The 18,662-nt window shown below is 44.6% G+C and overlaps 1 protein-coding gene across 6 annotated transcripts in view; it reads left to right on the top strand.

Annotated features, from left to right (window-relative positions):
- Positions 1 to 583: 583 nt before the first annotated feature.
- LOC121555365 (brain-specific angiogenesis inhibitor 1-associated protein 2-like) overlaps positions 584 to 18,662 on the top strand; it is a 111,346-nt gene continuing 93,267 nt past the window's right edge. For all 6 annotated transcript variants that reach the window (XR_005997895.2, XR_006661202.1, XM_041869196.1 and 3 more), the window contains exon 1: positions 584 to 837. Coding sequence is in view for 4 of the 6 variants with exons in the window: in XM_041869196.1 (XP_041725130.1) it covers positions 766 to 837 (72 nt within the window). In the remaining 2 variants the exon portion in view is untranslated. The remainder of the gene's footprint in view (positions 838 to 18,662) is intronic.

Below are 18,662 nucleotides of genomic sequence, written 5' to 3'. Positions count from 1 at the left end.
TTCTTATGTTGTGGACATCTTCCTTTATATGATATGCTGGCTCCTTGTAGAATGGATCATTTCTCTATATAAAAAACATTGTAAGCATAATGGTGGGTGGGTTCCACACAGCAGTAGCCTACACTGAAATGTTAACATTATGAGACATCTAGGATACTTAATGAAAGCATTCACTTGTGTTATTTTCCAGCAGCAACTGACGTTTCAATTATACTTCAATCCCACTTTGTAATGCAACAAAATTTGAAACAAGTTCAAGAGGATATAGACTTTCTATAGGCACTGTATATATTTATAAGATATAAAGCTGTATAAAACTATAATAAATCCTAGCCACCGTGCATCTACATTGGTTGCACGGTGCTGTGTGGGGTTTTAGGCTGGGTTTCTGTATAAGCACTTTATAAATAAATGTGGCTTTATAAATACATTTGATTTGAAATCAAAGTCAGAAATTCAAATTAATAATGCAACTAGTGTAACATATTTGGGCCGAGAGAGAGCGGGGAGAGGCGGTGTTGCTCTTGTAAATTGGAAAAGCTGCGCGATGTGACAAGACACTTTGGCGAACACCGCAGAGATTGAGTGCGTGGGAGGGATTTGAGTGGTTGCAAGCGACCTAGAGAATCTTCCGTTTACCGTCTCTTTCTTTCAGGCACACATACCTTCGCGGTCAATCGCATCACATCTTCTCTTAGTTTAGGCTACTCTACCCGTTCGGCGTATTTCACTCGGATAACTTCTCTCTAAAGGAAAATACTGTTTATGGTTTTGACCGAAGATTTCAAGATGTCTCGCACCGACGAGGTTCACCGCATAACGGAGAATGTCTACAAGGTAAGCTTCTACAACTGTCTATAAAAAGTTTGATGCCACAGGTTATTGACATAAGATATAGGCCTACTCATAATATAAGTTATTTAAATATTTTGGGATGTGTTTTTATTAGTGATTTAATTGCATTTTTGCCCTCCCCCCATTCTATGCGCATCTTGAACGGCGATTAGAATCTCCATACACGCGATGAGAATTACCGAGGGAGCGTTCAAAGCTCTTTATTGAAAGCCTTCCCCGTTCAATTATATAGGCCTACTTTTCTGCATAAAATTCATTTTCAAAAATTAGACCTACCTCCCTAATGACATGCTATGAGTTATTATATCATGTCTTTTACAGTCAATAACAACCCGGAGCTTTCATTTGGTTGCCGTCCGTTGGGCATCAGGTAGGACTACATTTCTACAGTAAAATCGGCGCTCCTCGGCGCAGCCGCACAGTGTAGGCCAAACACCACTGTTCAGATATGTCATACTGCACAATGCTCTGCCATAATAGATATATCATATTTGTAATACGTTTAGGCTACATTATGTTGATGAGATATAGTGAACATTTTATGGATAGGCTACATTTGACACACAGCGTGACACAGTCAATTTAATCAATAGATTCATTACACATTAACTTCTTCTTTCAATGAATTTCATGTTGTCACCCTACTGTGTCCACTGGAATGGAACAGAAGTGTGTGTGTGTGTGTGTGTGTGAGAGAGACATTCCTACACATTTGTGTTTGGTTGACAGGACAGGAAGGAGGAGGTACAGTTAGAGGTAGGGCAGCTAGCAGGCTGTGTTGTAACAGGTACTTCAAACATTTTCCCTGGGGATTTCAACATTCAAAAAACCTGTTCAGCAGAAATAAGGCTGGGCTGGAGCCTGTTGTCTTAGTTTCATATTGGTAAGAGCTTCTTTCCAGGCTCTCATATTCCATTGATTATCTAAGAGAACAGCCTATCTACTGATCTACTAGTACATCTAACTGTATATTATTAGCTAGTTCAATGTATTTTGTTGTAGTGGGGGTCTGCACATATAAGCCTGCAGAAAGACCTGGACTAAAATACTCAGTTCAGTTGTAACCCTTTAAAATATGCTGAGTGTCTCAAAACTACCACATGTTGGCTGGCCATACGGCTCAGGTTGACTTCCTTGAGCTTGGCATCAGGGCTTGAACCTTTTTAATGAAACGCTATGGGAAACACCTGGTGCATGGTTGTTGTGGAATGTTAACAAAACGCTTTGGTTATGAGGGTACTAAGAACTTCCTGTTATGTATGGGATCACATCACTATGATTCTACACACAGAGCCTCCATGTTCTCCTCTCACAGCTTTTCAAGGGAGAGAGAACATGGCAGGGTTAGGAGGGCCCACCGTAGCAAAAAGTTTGCCAAAACAAAACAAATCTTTGTTCTTATTGGTTATTGTTCAGTTTCTACCTTCTCTGTTTCAAAAAATGTGTAACCGTTTTCTCCCTACTGAACACGACCCAAACCCAGAGATCCAACTAACCACCCATTTGCCATGTTCACTGCAGTGCACTGACTCCCATACACACACTCTCTTCTCTCAGCCCTCACCAGGCACAGTTATACTCTGAAAGAAGGACATGTAGGATCCCAGAATAGGGCTGAGGGGAGCTGAGGTCTCTCTCGCTGTTCTTTTGGGAATCTGTCAGACGTCAGAAAGGAGGTCAGATGACGAGAGGCTGGTAGGGAGATGCTTATTTTATAGACCCTGAAGGAGGGAGGGAGGGAGGGAGGGAGGGAGGGAAGTGTTTCTTCTCTAGGTGGATACACACCTGATACTGTTTGAGCCTCTATATATGCACTTTGATGAATCATTAGTCCTCTGGTGTTGGTAATGATGCCTCCCAGCCCTGTGTATTAGTGGATGAGGTTTTCTCTGTGATACGGAGGAATAGAAGAGCCCTACCATACCCTTCACATGTGGTCCTATGAAGGTGTCAGTAACCCTGCTCACCATGCTGTGACCCCCAGCTGTCTGTGTGTCTCTCTGGGGCCCAGGCCTCCTGTCACACCCCCTGACTGGCCGGGTACGGCCGAAGGCATGGAGAGATGGGGTCTGCTGTGGTTGGAGATGCTAGCTACGCCCTCTTCCATGGTAGACTGATCTGATTGGAGAGGCAGGGCAGGCCTTCCATGTTAGAGTAGTGATGTGACTGTCTCTGGCTATGGATGAGGGGATGGTGAGATGGAGGCCCAATGCCATGATAAAATAACCTGATCTGCATGGCTCTGGTGAAGGTATGGAGACACTAGCCAGGCCCTCTTCTATGGTAAAGTGATATGGCTGGAAAAATGGACCCACTGCAGTGGTAGACTGATCTGGTTGGCTCTGCTATGGGTGACTGCATGGTACAGCCAGTCCATTTCCATGGTAGAATGATGTATGAACTGTCTAGCTGTACATGCTCTGAGGGGATGGAGAGCTTGAAGCCCTCTTAAATGGCAGCTTGATCTCCTCTGAATGGAGAGGGGGACTCACTAGCCATGGTAGACTGACCTGGCACTGCTATGGGTTTGTATTTGTATTTATTGTGGATCCCCATTAGCTGCTGCCAAGGCAGCAGCTACTCTTCCTGGGGTCCAAACACATTAAGACACTTACATTACATATAAAACAAAATATAAAACAGTACACATAACATTATTACACCACTACATATCTACAATACAAAATGTATAATACCACCATACAACAATATTACAATGTACGTGTGTGTAGAGTGCATGTGCTAGCGCTTGTATGCGTGTCTGTACCTTTGTGTGTGTCTCTTCAGTCCCTGCTGTTCCATAAGGGTTGAAGGAACAGGGCTGGTACTGCTGGAAGATTGGAGACATGGTAGATTCAGGGTGATGTGACTGGCTCTGGTTTAGGTGAAGGTATGGAGACATGGTAGATTCAGGGTGATGTTACTGGCTCTTGTATAGGTGAAGGTATATGGATACATGGTCGATTCAGGGTGATGTGACTGGTATAGGTGAAGGTATGGAGACATGGTAGATTCAGGGTGATGTGACTGGTATAGGTGAAGGTATGGAGACATGGTAGATTCAGGGTGATGTGACTGGTATAGGTGAAGGTATGGAGACATGGTAGATTCAGGGTGACGTTACTGGTTCTTGTATAGGTGAAGGTATGGAGACATGGTAGATTCAGGGTGACGTAACTGGCTCTTGTATACAGTGGGGAGAACAAGTATTTGATACACTGCCGATTTTGCAGGTTTTCCTACTTACAAAGCATGTAGAGGTCTGTAATTTTTATCATAGGTACACTTCAACTGTGAGAGACGGAATCTAAAACAAAAATCCAGAAAATCACATTGTATGATTTTTAAGTAATCAACTTGCATTTTATTGCATGACATAAGAATTTGATACATCAGAAAAGCAGAACTTAATATTTGGTACAGAAACCTTTCTTTGCAATTAGAGATCATACGTTTCCTGTAGGTCTTGACCAGGTTTGCACACACTGCAGCAGGGATTTTGGCCCACTCCTCCATACAGACCTTCTCCAGATCCTTCAGGTTTCGGGGCTGTCGCTGGGCAATACGGACTTTCAGCTCCCTCCAAAGATTTTCTATTGGGTTCAGGTCTGGAGACTGGCTAGGCCACTCCAGGACCTTGAGATGCTTCTTACGGAGCCACTCCTTAGTTGCCCTGGCTGTGTGTTTCGGGTCGTTGTCATGCTGGAAGACCCAGCCACGACCCATTTTCAATGCTCTTACTGAGGGAAGGAGGTTGTTGGCCAAGATCTCGCGATACATGGCCCCATCCATCCTCCCCTCAATACGGCGCAGTCGTCCTGTCCCCTTTGCAGAAAATCATCCCCAAAGAATGATGTTTCCACCTCCATGCTTCACGGTTGGGATGGTGTTCTTGGGGTTGTACTCATCCTTCTTCTTCCTCCAAACACGGCGAGTGGAGTTTAGACCAAAAAGCTCTATTTTTGTCTCATCAGACCACATGACCTTCTCCCATTCCTCCTCTGGATTATCCAGATGGTCATTGGCAAATTTCAGATGGGCCTGGACATGCACTGGCTTGAGCAGGGGGACCTTGCGTGCGCTGCAGGATTTTAATCCATGACGGCGTAGTGTGTTACTAATGGTTTTCTTTGAGACTGTGGTCCAAGCTCTCTTCAGGTCATTGACCAGGTCCTGCCGTGTAGTTCTGGGCTGATCCCTCACCTTCCTCATGATCATTGATGCCCCACGAGGTGAGATCTTGCATGAAGCCCCAGACCGAGGGTGATTGACCGTCATCTTGAACTTCTTCAATTTTCTAATAATTGCGCCAACAGTTGTTGCCTTCTCACCAAGCTGCTTGCCTATTGTCCTGTAGCCCATCCCAGCCTTGTGCAGGTCTACAATTGTATCCCTGATGTCCTTACACAGCTCTCTGGTCTTGGCCATTGTGGAGAGGTTGGAGTCTGTTTGATTGAGTGTGTGGACAGGTGTCTTTTATACAGGTAACGAGTTCAAACAGGTGCAGTTAATACAGGTAATGAGTGGAGAACAGGAGGGCTTCTTAAAGAAAAACTAACAGGTCTGTGAGAGACGGAATTCTTACTGGTTGGTAGGTGATCAAATACTTATGTCATGCAATACAATGCAAATGAATTACTTAAAAATCATACAATGTGATTTTCTGGATTTACAGACCTCTACATGCTTTGTAAGTAGGAAAACCTGCAAAATCGGCAGTGTATCAAATACTTGTTCTCCCCACTGTAGGTGAAGGTATGGAGACATGGTAGATTCAGGGTGACGTTACTGTCTCTTGTATAGGTGAAGGTATGGAGACATGGTATATTCAGGGTGATGTGACTGGCTCTGACTCTTAGAACAGATGTGTTAAACAACACGTTGTGCATACTGGCAGGCTGCTTTCTTATGCGTTTGTAGCTTTTTTGCCTGCGTGAAAAACACTGAATTCTGCATTAACACGACCCCTAAGTTTAACTTGCTAGTTATCTAAGTAAGTTGCTGTATTAATAAGGTGACGGGGCATCATATTGTGTTGGCTTTCTGCCGTGTTTGAGAAGTCAAAGCCCTGTGGATGAGTTGTCTGTACAGCTGCCACTGCTATTTTTTTATTTCCTTGTGTTTTTTTCTCCTCTCCGTTCTCGGCCCATCTTCTTCAGCAGAGCAGGCAGGCCCGTTGCCCTAGCGACTCCAGACTCCACACAGACACAGTGTGTACACATGCTGCTCCAGAGCCAGTACTGCTCTTCCTTCAGACAAGCATGCGTCAAAACTTTTTTCATTTGCACAATGTCTCTCATTCACATTTGCTTGTAAATGTCCAAACTCACCAAAATGCCATTCGGTAGCTCCTCCCTATATATGAACTGGATTGCCTGTCTTGCCATTTTGTTTATTTTTGTTTGCGCTCGTTAGCATATTTAGCTAGCAGCCTCCATGGAAATTCACTATTACTTTTGCTAATTCTGTTAGCATTCTGGTAATAGACACCCAATGTATTTTTATTAATTTTTTTGCCGCCCCTTTGTATACTAATCAGGTAATACCGTAAATCCCGGGATGAGTGAAGGACGGTATGACGATATGAAAATCTGGATACTGCCCAACCCTAGCTAGCTACCGTTGTCGCCCCCGCCCCTTCTTCTGTGGGGTTTATCGGCGGCTCTCATCCAACGTTATTGTGCATTAACGCCACCTACTGTACTGGAGCGCCCCCGCCTTCCGCATGTCCTAGCTTAAACATTGACCAATAGAAGTATAAAGAGGGGTTCCTGCAAATGCAGAAATGCCCACATGCAGGAACGCCCTGAATTGCAGACCGCAATTGCACCCTTCTCAGAACTGACACTGTCAGAGTAGACGTAACACATAAATGGTGTTGTTCAACAACACAGCTTTTCTGTGAGTGTAGTATAGGTGAAGGCATGGAGACGGGCCCACTGGCCATGGTAATGTCATCTGACTGGCTGTATCAAGAGCAAACAGCGTGACTGGGTTTGACCGCCACTTTGCATACTGTTTCCTGTCTCCTACTACCCTGGGGTTTCCCCAAGCCTTGTTGGTTATTAGCAGGACTGGGGATTGATTGTGATTTGGATTAGGAGACATTTGAACCCTGCTGGGTCATTTTACTAGAGAATGCATTAGCACGGTCTTGTGGATGCGTACGTAAGCAGACGGTGGCTGCAGTGGGTGGAGGAGACGCTGTTGGGACTCACATGACACCGCTGTGTGTGTCAGAGTACAGGGCAGGGTTTGTAAGCGCAGCAGTGTGTGTGTGTGTGTGTGTGTTGGAATCTCATTGTGGCACTGTTTGTTCAGTAAAGGGGCACTCCTTGGTTAGAATCCCTACATGAGTACAGGGCAGGGTTTGTAAGCACAGCAGGGTGTGTGTTGGAATCTCACACTCTACCTCAGGGATTGGCATGTGGCCCGCGGCTCAGTCTCCCAAAACATAATAATAATAATAATAATAATACAAAAGTTGTTTTATTTTTTTAACTCAGTCGGGGGCTCAACTTACTGTTGAGAGGTAGAATACACAAGGTGACATTTCGAAATAAAATGTTTCTCTTGTTATGCCAGTCTCTGACAGTCACTCAATTAGCCCATGTCAGCTAACATTTTTTTGATTTGTAAATTAGTATAGCCAGCTATCTAAACTTGTAGAAATCATGGTCGAATTACCGACTGTGGGAGCCCCCATTGATTTTTGTTAGTTACGTTCACTCGGATATCATATTAATATTTTTATTTTTCATCTCTGCCCCATTGCAAAATGAGTATAATTGCATGAAATGAGTTATACAATTGCTAAATCTTCTCTCCGCTCCATGGCAAAATGTGTAGAATTGCAGCAAACTTGCTTTAAAACTGCAACATTTTCTCTACACCCCATGGCAAAATGTGTAGAATTTAAATTAACTAAAACTTTAAACATTTCTCTCCACTGTCAAGAGGGGGGCTGCTAAAATGTTATGTTCGCGGGGGCCCCTAGCTCTGACTGCATGTGTGGGTTTGGATGCGAGTACTCAGACCCGCGAGCCACTGTGGCCCCTCATGGTGAGTTCTGAGTTTTTGTGGCCTCCTCCCCCTCAGTTGCCATACCTCTACTACCTGAAGGAGAGACAGGCAGGCCTCTGAACCTTACCCTATAGTGACTCAGTATAGTGACTCACCCTCCCTCTACTTTGCCTTAGTGGGAGACAGACAGCTACACACAGACACACAGAGAGAGCGAGCTTGAACAGCTCTAGACACGGAGCTCCAGAACCCTGTCATCCAGACACTCACAGGCTTAGTAAGGTTCTCTGAGATCAGGGGAGTCTCCAGACTGACACTCATAGCCTAGGTGTGGTGCGTGTGTGTGCATGTTTGCATACGTCTGATCTCCACCAGGCCAGCTTGTCATCTCACAGGGCGGGGCAGCATGTGGGTGTGTGTGAGTGGCATTACTAGACAACTTGGTTGTTAGGACCAAGGAGGGCAGACAATGGGAGGGTCAACACGACACAACACTGTGGCAGGGGGAAGGGAGAGGGAGGGAAAAGGGGGGCTGGCCTCACTCTCAGGCCCAGTTCAGAGTTCACAGGCCCAGTTCAGAGTTCACAGGCCATATGTATATTTCTGAGTAGGACTGCTGATTTTAGGATCAGTTTTACCTTTTAGAAGACAATGAAGAACAACACATGGACAGGGGGGACCTGATTCTAGATATGTAGCAAGCTTTGTGGCTTGGGTCTGCAGGAAAAGGGGGGAGGGGTGGGCAGAGGGCTGACCTCAGAGGCCTGAGGTAGACGTTGCTCCCTTAACCACAGACATAGGGTCAGATTAACATCCCCCTAATCCTAATTTTAACAATTAGGGGGAGTTCAAATCTGTTGTGATCTTGGCTGCCAAATAAGGGGGAGGGGAGGGGGGGGGGGGACAGATGGTGAGGGAAGGAGGACAAGAGTAAGGGAGAGAAGGTGAGGAGAGGAGGTGTGGGGAGGGAATAAGGGTACAGGAGAGGAGATGTGGGGAGAGGGAATGAGGAGGAGGTGGGGAGGTGGGAGGGAATAAGGGAACAGGAGAGGAGGTGGTGGGAGGGAATAAGGTAACAGGAGAGGAGGAGTCTAGGTGCGGCAAGAGAGGTTGAAACTGTCCCTGTCTGCCATGCTATGGTTCCAGAATGTGTAAACTAGGAAAGTTTCCATCTGAGCCATGTAAATATCTCTATATATGGCTCTGCATGGTTTATAGTGATTGTGAAACACCAGTGTTGAGGTAGTCTTCTCCCTGTCTTTCTTCAAGTGGTTGTGTTCCTAACCAACCGACCGCACCCTGCCAGCCTGGCCAGGTGAGAGGAGAGAAGGGTGTGTCCCATCGCTACATGCCCTCAGGCACTCACTCCTTCCATTCCCTTCCCAGCACCCCTCCCAAAATGTCAACACTACCACACTGCCAGTGCCAAGGAACACTCAGACACAATTATACCTATCTAACGTAATGGTAGGGTATAGTGACCGGTTAAATATGAGTTGACTAAGGGAAAGATGGAAATGTATGTGGGGGGGTCGCTGTGCCAACTCCAACAGTGTAGGCTGCTGAGGGGAGGACGGCTCATAAAAATGTCTGGAACGGAGCGAATGGAATGGCATCAAACCATGTGATGGATGTATTTGATATTATTCTGCTCCAGACATTACCACGAGCTCGTCCTCCCCAGTTAAGGTGCCACCAACCTCCTGTGAACTCCAAGTGTCATAAAGAAAATGCACCCACCTCCCCAACGTGAAGAATGTTTTCAGCATGCTTTTATGGCACCGTCGATGCCAGAAGGTTGAGGGTTCGCCGACCACCACAGAGGAGCTCACTCTCCCTGCCTGTTACATTACACCTACGTTACGATCAGAGCCGGCTGCAGACCATGATCAGCTAGGGCGAAATCAGATTTTCAACATTTTGATGCCATATTTATAATTATATAAAATATATGCAACACATTTTCCACCAACAGGTTTCTGTGCCAATGCACCACACAACCAATACACAAAGCATACTGACTTCTTTGGGCGCTTCAATATCATGATTTGCATTTAACACCACGATAAATAGGCTATGTCAATCTGGACAAACAGAACATCCACCCCTCCCTACCTTGTAGGCCTGCCCAGTATCAAAGGCTTAGTTAGTCAATCTCTGAATGTCATTCAACTCAATTAACACAATTCATTCATCCAATGGTCGCTGCACAGTTTGGTTTGATTTGATTTTCCAGTAAAAAAATACATACACTGTATATACACACATGACAAAGATTTTTTTAAGTGACCGGGATTGCACAGTAAAGTCAGACTTAATTCCATTGTGGTCCCCATCTATTTTATTTATTTTTATTAATAATAATAAATACATGTTTTTTTTTACATCAGTACATATACAATTACATTGTTATATTACATAGATACATCACATATGTAGATACAGACAAACAGGTTCTACTGTTCACACATTAGCCAGCTTTTGACATTCTTTTTAAGGCCTTGAGTTGCTGTGGTAGTTTGTTCCACTTAACAGCGCCGGAATATAAAAATGTGTTCTTACCAGAAACTCTTATATTTAAAACCGTGAATATTGGAGGCTCTGGCTCTGGTGTTATGATGGTGGACATCTCGAACAAATGAAAAATAGTTGTATAGGTACCTGGGGGTTGAGGCTGTGATAATTCTGTGGACCAGACCAAGTTGAATTAATACTAATCCTTTTTTACACAGATAGCCAGCCTAGCTGTTTAAAATGCTCAACCTCCAGATGAGTATGAGGGGGGAGTTTAAGTACAATTCTTACAAGCTTGTTTTGACTGGTCTGTAGCTTATTCTTTAGATGTTTGGGGCTGCTAGTGAACCATGATCTGCAGGCATAATCACAGTGACACTGGACTAGCGCACTTGCCAGAGTCTTTAGGGTGTCAATAGCTAGCTTTCCATCCAATTGGTGACAGATTCTCATGTGAATATTCTCAAATCTGCATAAAAACAATATGCGCATTTTCCCATCAGAGTTGTTTCCATCAAATTGACAAACTGCAGCTAAGCATCGATCATCATGTCACGGTGAATAAGCTCATCACTGTGCACTTTCACCACCCTGTGAAGTTCATCATTAATTCATCTGTAACTTAATAAACTGCTTTCCCATGATGTCGTGACATTTTTTATCCAACATGTACTTTTACTGCATAAAGAGGTTGGATGGAAACCTGGTTCATGTCGAGCCATTTTGAGGATGCTGGAATTATATTTTGGAGGAACGTACGCATACATGCCTACGGGAGACTTATGAAGTATCCTAATCAGATTAAAACATTGAGACCTTGTTGTGTTTATGACACATATAAAAGGTAATACATTTTGAAAGCTAAATTATAATATTTAGGCTATATTGAAGCGTTAGGTTCTAGGTGCGCGAGGAATAGCTGCTAGGATTGGAGAAGAGGCAGAGCTTCTGAATAACTGGTCCTTCTGGGAGCATATGACTTGGGAGATTGATGATCTGCAAAAGACAGCGCATTAAGTATCAGAAGTAAAAAAATACAGTCCGACTGGCTACTGTGCCTTTCTAGACTTTATAAACAGAGTAGACCCACAACTGATCCAAATCGAATGAAACATTCAAATCAAAGGGCTTTTGCGCCGTTATTCGAATGACGTTTTCACTGCAGCCTAGAGTTGGCTAGAATGTTGTACTCACTTGAAAACAATAATGCAATTATTCATTGCATTGTGGTGGTGTAGGCTACTATAGTCTAGGTAGGATAATTATATTGTCCCTAAAGAAGATCAATAGGGGAACTTTCTGAGCTGTGAGTCATGTCTTGACTGTTCTTTCATGCGCAATGATGTACCTGGCCTCTGCGCTGCCTATCAGCTATTCCTATTTGTTCCTGTGGATTCATATTGAAGTACCAAACACCTTCATATAGTGGAAGCGCATGCAAGCAAATTAGGAAATGTGGCTAGGATGGAAAAAATTATGTAGTAAATCCAGGGAAATAACGCACTACCCTCCACTGTGCCCTATAAAAAAACTATTGCTTTGACCACCAGACGAGAAAGAAAACAGTTATCAGCTGAACATAACAGTATGTCAGTGGAAGGGAGGACAGTAGCAGGATACCCTGCTGAACATAACAGTATGTCAGTGGAAGGGAGGACAGTAGCAGGAGACCCTATGAACTGAACATAACAGTATGTTAGTGGAAGGGAGGACAGTAGCAGGAGACCCTATGAGCTGATCATAACAGTATGTCAGTGGAAGGGAGGACAGTAGCAGGAGACCCTATGAGCTGAACATAACAGTATGTCAGTGGAAGGGAGGACAGTAGCAGGAGACCCTATGAGCTGATCATAACAGTATGTCAGTGGAAGGGAGGACAGTAGCAGGAGACCCTATGAGCTGATCATAACAGTATGTCAGTGGAAGGGAGGACAGTAGCAGGAGACCCTATGAGCTGATCATAACAGTATGTCAGTGGAAGGGAGGACAGTAGCAGGAGACCCTATGAGCTGAACATAAAAGTATGTCAGTGGAAGGGAGGACAGTAGCAGGAGACCCTATGAGCTGAACATAACAGTATGTCAGTGGAAGGGAGGACAGTAGCAGGAGACCCTATGAGCTGAACATAACAGTATGTCAGTGGAAGGGAGGACAGTAGCAGGAGACCCTATGAGCTGAACATAACAGTATGTCAGTGGAAGGGAGGACAGTAGCAGGAGACCCTATGAGCTGAACATAACAGTATGTCAGTGGAAGGGAGGACAGTAGCAGGAGACCCTATGAGCTGAACATAACAGTATGTCAGTGGAAGGGAGGACAGTAGCAGGAGACCCTATGAGCTGAACATAACAGTATGTCAGTGGAAGGGTGGACAGTAGCAGGAGACCCTATGAGCTGAACATAATAGTATGTCAGTGGAAGGGAGGACAGTAGCAGGAGACCCTATGAGCTGAACATAACAGTATGTCAGTGGAAGGAAGGACAGTAGCAGGAGACCCTATGAGCTGATCATAACAGTATGTCAGTGGAATGGAGGACAGTAGCAGGAGACCCTATGAGCTGATCATAACAGTATGTCAGTGGAAGGGAGGACAGTAGCAGGATACCCTGCTGAACATAACAGTATGTCAGTGGAAGGGAGGACAGTAGCAGGAGACCCTATGAACTGAACATAACAGTATGTTAGTGGAAGGGAGGACAGTAGCAGGAGACCCTATGAGCTGATCATAACAGTATGTCAGTGGAAGGGAGGACAGTAGCAGGAGACCCTATGAGCTGAACATAACAGTATGTCAGTGGAAGGGAGGACAGTAGCAGGAGACCCTATGAGCTGATCATAACAGTATGTCAGTGGAAGGGAGGACAGTAGCAGGAGACCCTATGAGCTGATCATAACAGTATGTCAGTGGAAGGGAGGACAGTAGCAGGAGACCCTATGAGCTGATCATAACAGTATGTCAGTGGAAGGGAGGACAGTAGCAGGAGACCCTATGAGCTGAACATAACAGTATGTCAGTGGAAGGGAGGACAGTAGCAGGAGACCCTATGAGCTGAACATAACAGTATATCAGTGGAAGAAAGGACAGTAGCAGGAGACCCTATGAACTGAACATAACAGTATGTCAGTGGAAGGGAGGACAGTAGCAGGAGACCCTATGAGCTGAACATAATAGTATGTCAGTGGAAGGGGAGGACAGTAGCAGGAGACCCTATGAGCTGAACATAACAGTATGTCAGTGGAAGGAAGGACAGTAGCAGGAGACCCTATGAACTGAACATAACTGTATGTCAGTGGAAGGGAGGACAGTAGCAGGAGACCCTATGAGCTGAACATAACAGTATGTCAGTGGAAGGGAGGACAGTAGCAGGATACCCTGCTGAACATAACAGTATGTCAGTGGAAGGGAGGACAGTAGCAGGGAGACCCTATGAGCTGATCATAACAGTATGTCAGTGGAAGGGAGGACAGTAGCAGGAGACCCTATGAGCTGATCATAACAGTATGTCAGTGGAAGGGAGGACAGTAGCAGGATACCCTGCTGAACATAACAGTATGTCAGTGGAAGGGAGGACAGTAGCAGGAGACCCTATGAACTGAACATAACAGTATGTTAGTGGAAGGGAGGACAGTAGCAGGAGACCCTATGAACTGAACATAACAGTATGTCAGTGGAAGGGAGGACAGTAGCAGGAGACCCTATGAGCTGAACATAATAGTATGTCAGTGGAAGGGAGGACAGTAGCAGGAGACCCTATGAGCTGAACATAACAGTATGTCAGTGGAAGGAAGGACAGTAGCAGGAGACCCTATGAACTGAACATAACTGTATGTCAGTGGAAGGGAGGACAGTAGCAGGAGACCCTATGAGCTGAACATAACAGTATGTCAGTGGAAGGGAGGACAGTAGCAGGATACCCTGCTGAACATAACAGTATGTCAGTGGAAGGGAGGACAGTAGCAGGAGACCCTATGAGCTGATCATAACAGTATGTCAGTGGAAGGGAGGACAGTAGCAGGAGACCCTATGAGCTGATCATAACAGTATGTCAGTGGAAGGGAGGACAGTAGCAGGATACCCTGCTGAACATAACAGTATGTCAGTGGAAGGGAGGACAGTAGCAGGAGACCCTATGAACTGAACATAACAGTATGTTAGTGGAAGGGAGGACAGTAGCAGGAGACCCTATGAGCTGATCATAACAGTATGTCAGTGGAAGGGAGGACAGTAGCAGGAGACCCTATGAGCTGAACATAACAGTATGTCAGTGGAAGGGAGGACAGTAGCAGGAGACCCTATGAGCTGATCATAACAGTATGTCAGTGGAAGGGAGGACAGTAGCAGGAGACCCTATGAGCTGATCATAACAGTATGTCAGTGGAAGGGAGGACAGTAGCAGGAGACCCTATGAGCTGATCATAACAGTATGTCAGTGGAAGGGAGGACAGTAGCAGGAGACGCTATGAGCTGATCATAACAGTATGTCAGTGGAAGGGAGGACAGTAGCAGGAGACCCTATGAGCTGAACATAAAAGTATGTCAGTGGAAGGGAGGACAGTAGCAGGAGACCCTATGAGCTGAACATAACAGTATGTCAGTGGAAGGGAGGACAGTAGCAGGAGACCCTATGAGCTGAACATAACAGTATATCAGTGGAAGAAAGGACAGTAGCAGGAGACCCTATGAGCTGAACATAACAGTATGTCAGTGGAAGGAAGGACAGTAGCAGGAGACCCTATGAGCTGAACATAACAGTATGTCAGTGGAAGGGAGGACAGTAGCAGGAGACCCTATGAGCTGAACATAATAGTATGTCAGTGGAAGGGAGGACAGTAGCAGGAGACCCTATGAGCTGAACATAACAGTATGTCAGTGGAAGGAAGGACAGTAGCAGGAGACCCTATGAACTGAACATAACTGTATGTCAGTGGAAGGGAGGACAGTAGCAGGAGACCCTATGAGCTGAACATAACAGTATGTCAGTGGAAGGGAGGACAGTAGCAGGATACCCTGCTGAACATAACAGTATGTCAGTGGAAGGGAGGACAGTAGCAGGAGACCCTATGAACTGAACATAACAGTATGTTAGTGGAAGGGAGGACAGTAGCAGGAGACCCAACTGTTGTTTGTGACTGCTATGATTTCCCATTGTAGACAATTCAATAGCAGAAAGTCCGTAACCGATTTTTCATCACTTAATTCATAAACAAAATGTATATCAGTAAAAACGTTATCTAATTGATAGGTCTAACTTGTTACTTCTGTGAACTTCAGGGAGAGAAATTAGAAAATATCTTGGAATCATATATGGAATCATGTATTCACCAAAAAAGTGTTAAACAAATCAAAATATATTTTATATTTGAGATTCTTCAAAGTAGCCACCCTTTGCCTTGATGACAGCTTCGCATACTCTTGGCATTCTCTCAACTAGCTTCACCTGGAATGCTTTTCCAACAGTCTTGAAGAAGTTCCCACACACGCTGAGCACTTGTTGGCTGCTTTTCCTTCACTCTGAGGTCCAACTCAATTGGTTAGAGGTCAGGTGATTGTGGAGGCGAGGTCATCTGATGCAGCACTCCATCACTCTCCTTCTTGGTAAAATAGCCCTTACACAGCCTGGAGGTGTGTTGGATCATTGTCCTGTTGAAAAACAAATGATAGTCCCACTAAGCCCAAACCAGATGGGATGGCGTATCACTGCAGAATGCTGTGGTAGCCATGCTGGTTAAGTGTACCTTGAACTCTAAATGAATCACAGTGTCACCAGCAAATCACCCCCACACCATCACACCTCCTCCATGCTTCACGGTGGGAAGTACACATGCGGAGATCATCCATTCACCTACACTGCGTCTCACAAAGACACGGCGGTTGGAACCAAAAATCTCCAATTTGGACTCCAGACAAAAGGACCGATTTCCACAGGACTATTGTCCATTGCTCATGTTTCTTGGCCCAAGCAAGTCTCTTATTTTTATTGGTGTCCTTTAGTAGTGGTTTCTTTGCAGCAATTCGACCATGAAGACCTGATTCACGCAGTCTCCTCTGAACAGTTGATGTTGAGATGTCTGTTACTTGAACTCTGTGAAGCATTTATTTGGGCTGCAATTTCTGAGGCTGGTAACTCTAATGAACTTATCCTCTGCAGCAGAGGTAACTCTGTGTCTTCCATTCCTGTGGTGGTCCTCATGAGAGCTAGTTTCATCATAGTGCTTGATGGTTTTTGCGACTGCACTTGAAGAAACTTTTAAAGTTCTTGACATTTTCCGTATTGACTGACCTTCATGTCTTAAAGTAATGATGCACTGTCATTTCTCTTTGCTTATTTGATCTGTTCTTGCCATAATATGGAATTGGTCTTTTACCAAATAGGGCTATCTTCTGTATACCAGCCCTACCTTGTCACAACACAACTGATTGGCTCAAACGCATTAAGAAGGAAAGAAATTCCACAAATTAACTTTTAACAAGGTAGATGTTTTCTAAGACTCCTTTTCCATTTGTTTGACAAGAAATCAAAGCCTTTGCTTATTCCTAATTTTTAGGGTGGAAAATTTGTTGAAAAATGAATATATGCCTTAATTTCTCAAATATAGACTTTTATTTGACACGCTGCTATGAACTTTACAAGTTTGTGCTCATGGGTCATTTTACATAGAAATGCCCATCTGTGTATCTACTGCTGTGCTACTACTGTCCAGCTGCCCAATCCCATTATCTGTTGTTTAGTTTCCCTCACTGACATTAGATCTCTATTTCTATAGTGATATATTATCTGTCTATTTTATCTTCTCTATTTTTCATCAATTACTACTTTGACATACCAGGATAGAGATGTCTGTCTCTGTATCAGTCGTCTTATACTAAATCTCATTATCTGTTGTCTCATTTCTATCTCCGACCTTAGATCTCTCTCTTTAGCGATACATTCTCTGTTTTCACGTGGAAACATTTTAGTGACATTAACCTCAGCTATCACTGATGACTGCAGACAGGCACACATGAGAGAGAAATGATTAGTTTAGTGCCAGTGATAAGAGGACTCCCCTCCGCTCGGTTCCACAGATCTCTCATGTGGGAGAGGAGAACAGGTGGTTTCTTAGCAACGACATGCTGTTATGTGTTTCTGTCATTCAGCTGAGAGAGAGAAGATACAGTGGCTGTGAAGGTTTAAAGAGTGTTTTTCTGTCAGGATCCTCAGGCTTTATATGTGTTTTTGTGTGCGCTTGCATACGTGTGTGTGTGTGTGTGTGTGTGTGTGTGTGTGTGGAGTGTAAAGACCCTGAAGAGACTAATGTAAAGCAGTTCCATCTCTCACTAAAAGCCTGTACACATTATATACGTCCCAAATGGCACCCCATTCCCTATATAGTGCACTGCTTTAGACCAGGGCCTATAGTGACAGTAACGGATGTATAGAAATGGCACCCTAATCCCTTTTTCCCCATAGGGCTCTGGTCAAAAGTAGTGCACTAAGGAATAGTGTCATTTGAGAGACGCAGTCGTTTTGTCTCTTCTGTCTCGGAGGTCCAGTGGGTTTTAAAGAGACCCTGTAGTCACCGCTGACAACTATATAAAGATGCCATCCTTCATCGTATTACAGTCAACCTATAGCAATTCATCACCCATCTCCTCCTGTACTGTCAAACTATAGCAGTTCATCACCCATCTCCTCCTGTACTGTCAACCTATAGCAGTTCATCACCCATCTCCTCCTGTACTGTCAACCTATAGCAGTTCATCACCCATCTCCTCCTGTACTGTCAACCTATAGCAATTCATCACCCATCTCCTCCTGTACTGTCAACCTATAGCAGTTCATCACCCATCTCCTCCTGTACTGTCAACCTATAGCAGTTCATCACCCATCTCCTCCTCGCTCTGCAGAACATCTTATGGAGTCTGAAATGACTCGTACTAGTCCCCAGAATGTGTTTCTGAAATGAAGCAGCATTTCAACCACATTACGCTGCCTTAGGCCCTGGAATATTGCATCTGTCAGAGATATCATAACATGGGTGTGTGTCTCTGTGTGAGTGTGTGTGTGTCTCTGTGTGTGTGTGTGTGTGTGTGTGTGTGTGTAACTGTGCGTTCCTTTGTGAAGCTGTGAGGACTAGATGATCCACACACCCACCTTCTCTCCTCCTTCGGGGGCGGATGGCTTAGACTCAATCTCTCTCTCTCTCTCTCTCTCTCTCTCTCTCTCTCTCTCTCTCTCATCCTCTGTCTGCCATTCTCCTCTTGTGCTCCATTTCTCTCTCACTCTCT

This window comes from Coregonus clupeaformis, chromosome 7, assembly GCF_020615455.1.
Source record: "Coregonus clupeaformis isolate EN_2021a chromosome 7, ASM2061545v1, whole genome shotgun sequence".
Taxonomy (NCBI): domain Eukaryota; kingdom Metazoa; phylum Chordata; class Actinopteri; order Salmoniformes; family Salmonidae; genus Coregonus; species Coregonus clupeaformis.
The sequence above is the reverse complement of the archived record's forward strand: the minus strand, read 5'-3'. Positions and strand labels throughout refer to the sequence as shown.